This window comes from Hordeum vulgare, chromosome 1H (assembly GCF_904849725.1).
Source record: "Hordeum vulgare subsp. vulgare chromosome 1H, MorexV3_pseudomolecules_assembly, whole genome shotgun sequence".
Taxonomy (NCBI): domain Eukaryota; kingdom Viridiplantae; phylum Streptophyta; class Magnoliopsida; order Poales; family Poaceae; genus Hordeum; species Hordeum vulgare.
Window position 1 is genome coordinate 75,614,396 of NC_058518.1, and position 3,513 is coordinate 75,617,908.

The 3,513-nt window shown below is 45.6% G+C and overlaps 1 protein-coding gene across 1 annotated transcript; it reads right to left on the reverse strand.

The window, feature by feature from the left end:
* Positions 1–1,073: 1,073 nt before the first annotated feature.
* Positions 1,074–3,278, reverse strand: LOC123407309 (endo-1,3;1,4-beta-D-glucanase-like). The gene is made up of 7 exons (XM_045100418.1): positions 2,914–3,278; positions 2,795–2,816; positions 2,284–2,401; positions 2,106–2,196; positions 1,859–1,948; positions 1,677–1,777; positions 1,074–1,441 (listed from the first exon to the last, which is right to left on the reverse strand). The coding sequence occupies exons 1-7, from the start codon at positions 3,260–3,262 to the stop codon at positions 1,301–1,303; spliced, it is 912 nt and encodes a 303-aa protein (XP_044956353.1). The 5' UTR covers positions 3,263–3,278; the 3' UTR covers positions 1,074–1,300.
* Positions 3,279–3,513: the final 235 nt, after the last annotated feature.

The following is a 3,513-nucleotide window of genomic DNA, read 5'->3' on the forward strand; positions in this document are numbered from 1 at the left end:
TTGGACTTTTAGGTCGTGCTGCATCATTGTGGTGGTGGGAGCGGCGTCCGGATGACAAAATCTGCATCAGCTCCACTCCCACACCGGCGATGTCCTTCGTGGCGCCGTCTTGGAGTTGATGGCATGGTGTGTTTGCCGATCCTTCAGATCGGCGGCGTTAGGGTTCATGGATGGTGTCAGTGAGGCGGCGGCGATGACTTCATCATGTGTGTCTCTTCTTCTGCTATGTCCCCATTGTTGTGGCGTTGTCTCCGACATCATGGTAGAGCAGGGAGGTTTTTTCAGCTAGGAGTACACGCAGACGGGTGTCTATACAAGTGACAGCTGGAAGATGATGCATCTTGTGTTGGGTTTGTGGTTGGTGGCTGACATTTCTCGTTTCCTTCTACGACGTCGTCGTCATGAGGGGGTGTCCGATCTGGAGTTTGATAGCGTGTCTGGGACGTGTTGCCCCGCAATGACTCTTTCAATGGCAATGATTTTGCTTCTCGCAAACTACTTTTAAAGTCAGTAAAGCTACAGATCAATGATGAAGTCGTGTTGAGCTCAGGTAAAGAGGTGATCTGTTCTTCTTTTTCTTTGGTGACAGCTTCGGTGGTGTTGAAGGAGAGGGACATGCAATGGTATTTTGCGAAGGATTATTCTATCTTTCCAGTCTTGTAAGATCGGTGTTTATGTGCCTTGTAACTTGAACTTATTCTATAAATAAGACACGTATTATCATGTATAAAAATCAGAAAGTTCATTGTGCTTGGTACCTGAAAGTTTGGTAGATTGGTTTGCCATGTGGTATGGGTCATATGGGACTCGAGGCTCCTTTTCCTTAGATCAACCTGATCTTGCTTGGCAAGTGGGTAGTTCCTGCCACAGATGTGGCCTCCGTTTTAAACTGGCAACTTGGCAAGTGCGAATTTTCAACTTGGCAAGTGGATAATAAAGCCACTTTGTTTTTGATTTATTATTATTCTCTCGTATCAAAATATAGGATATTTTCTAACACTGACATAATGTCAAAAACGTCTTATATTTTGATACAAAGGGAGTATTATTATAACTGAGATGAATACCCAAAATGAATATGTAGCAAATATAATCATCCTATTTTTTCATTATTTCAGACAAGCTCAAGTCCCGGGCATTATTTTGGATAAACGGCATAGCAATGTGAAGAGATTACAAGGTAAAGCACACATATTGTAGCCAAATTATTTGCATATCTCATTATGTAAGCTTACACACGAATGCAAGAAAAATATATTTGGATGTACAAATTGTACATGGCTTGCTTGAGGAGGTGTTCTCATTTCAAGTATTTGTGGAACCAGCCGAGCATTAAGCCAAGAGCCTGTTCAGCGGTCTTGACTGCGAACGGGTTGGTAACATTGTATCTGCAAGCGAAGCCATGGGCAACTTCTGGAAAGATCTTTGCATAGTATTGGATCTGCAACAAGTGGAAGTCATATGAGGCTCTCACTCCCTTCTTGTGAAAGAACATGAATGAATGGACCTTCTGTGCTTATTGTTTAAGTTTGGTTTATTCTAACTGAATCTTCTGTTTTATGTATGCAAATTGAGTTACATGCTTCCATGCACAATGTAACAAGCCATGTAGAAACATTGTAATACTTTGGCATCCAAATGTCTGGAATGAAATCACCTGAAAAGCTGAAACCCACCTGATTTCTTTGATGCAAGGTCTCCACAAGCTGATCTACTAATGCTGGTGGCGTAACGGCGTCATTCTCAGCTCCAAGAATCTCTATGGGGGACTTGATCTCTGAGTGGCAGTTAAACTAAGAGTAAAACACATGTATAGTTCACCAACAAAGGTACCATAAGAAATGAAGAAAAAGGTCACCTTTCATATCGTCAGTGGTGACTGCTGAAGGATGTGAGATGACAATTGCTTCTACCTCGTTTGTTTTCGCCACCTCCACCGCAAATTTCCCTGTCAGTAGAGGAGGAGGGTGCGAGCCAAGAAAAATCTTTGAAAAAGTGAATACGAACCGATCCTATTTGCGGAATTACTAACTTTCTCCCCTAGATTTCATACTCCTAGCGTGCCAGCATTATAAACATATTTATCTTGTGTTGGTTTCACTAACCGCCCCAACAATAGCCCCCAACTCCAACATAAGACCTCTTCTCCTTCTTCAATGCTGCGAAGATTGGTTTAGCATCTTGAGCGGCTTTTACCTGTATGGTAAAGATCGATCAGAGTGGGTGGATAAATATAGGCAAAATGAATTGATGGAGAGTTATCATAGGTAAAGACGAATTTACCGGAGAGTGGGCCAGGAACCATTCTGTTCTGTTTGCCCCGTCCGTATAAGGTTGTCCATTGAAGAAGTCGGGCACCACAACGTAGTATCCAGCTTCACCGACTTTGTCGGCAATTTTCCTTCATTTCCATGAACGCGTGAGCAAGCATAAGCATTTTAGTAAACAATGACATGGATACAAATTTGTTGGACACATGGTGATCTTGGTTGGCTTTTGTACTAAATTGATCAGTGCCTAGCCTTGCTTTCAGAAGAAGAAGTAGAAGACAAGTAGAAACTGGGTGAACGTCTGATTCATATTTATTGTCGCTGATTTAGTACAATCAGCACAATTAATATGGATCCGGGGGAGTAGCAAAACCGGTGGTAAATGCAACCTCTGTCTAATTTGGGGTGATTTTAGGTAGTTTACTCTTTGTATACATTCCAGTTCATAATTTTTCAACTCACCATTACTGTAGAAAGGAACGGAAGTGAGGAAAAAGGGTAATGCTGCGAGAAGGAGGTGGTACCTCAACAATGGCGCTTGGAATCCTAAAAGGTCAGATAAAGCACCATCAATACCAAGTCACACGCGTGCATACTCACTTGCACGTTCCATAATCAAACAGCCTAACCAAAATGAACTAACCGTAGAAATCGGAGGCCAGGACGACGGCCCTGTGGGATTTGGCGTCGCCGGTGACGTAGGCCTTGAAGCCGGCCAGGTCGTCGACGACCGCGCCGGTCTCGTTGCCGCCGGCGGTGAGGTCCGGCGGGTTGTCCGTGCACTGCGAGTGAGGTTCGGCGGCGGCGGCGCCGCTGGCCAGCACGGCGAGGAGGCAGAGGAGGCCCGGGTAGAGCAATGCGCGCGGAGCCATGGTCCTGCAATAGCGGAGGCTGGATGCTTCGAGCTCGTGGTGTCTGCGTTGGCCTGCGCTGTACCTTTGCGTGCGCTTGTATGCCGGTGATGATTCCGTGCAGCCTGCGGTTGGTGGCATGAATTATTCATTGTTGAGTCGTCTCCACGTCGCATTCTTTTTTTTCTTGCTTCTTGTAGCGTGCCCCGTGTTTAGTCGCGTTTATTTTGTGATGAAGAAATCTTATTTTTCTGGTTGACCTTTTGGAGTCGCCATCGTCGGCGACGACGGGGCGGCCGTGGCTTACAGGGGGTCGAACGGCGACCGACAAGCCGCGGGCGGGCGGGAAGTCACCGCCCTCGTCATCAGCCCGTGTCATTGGGTAATCGGAT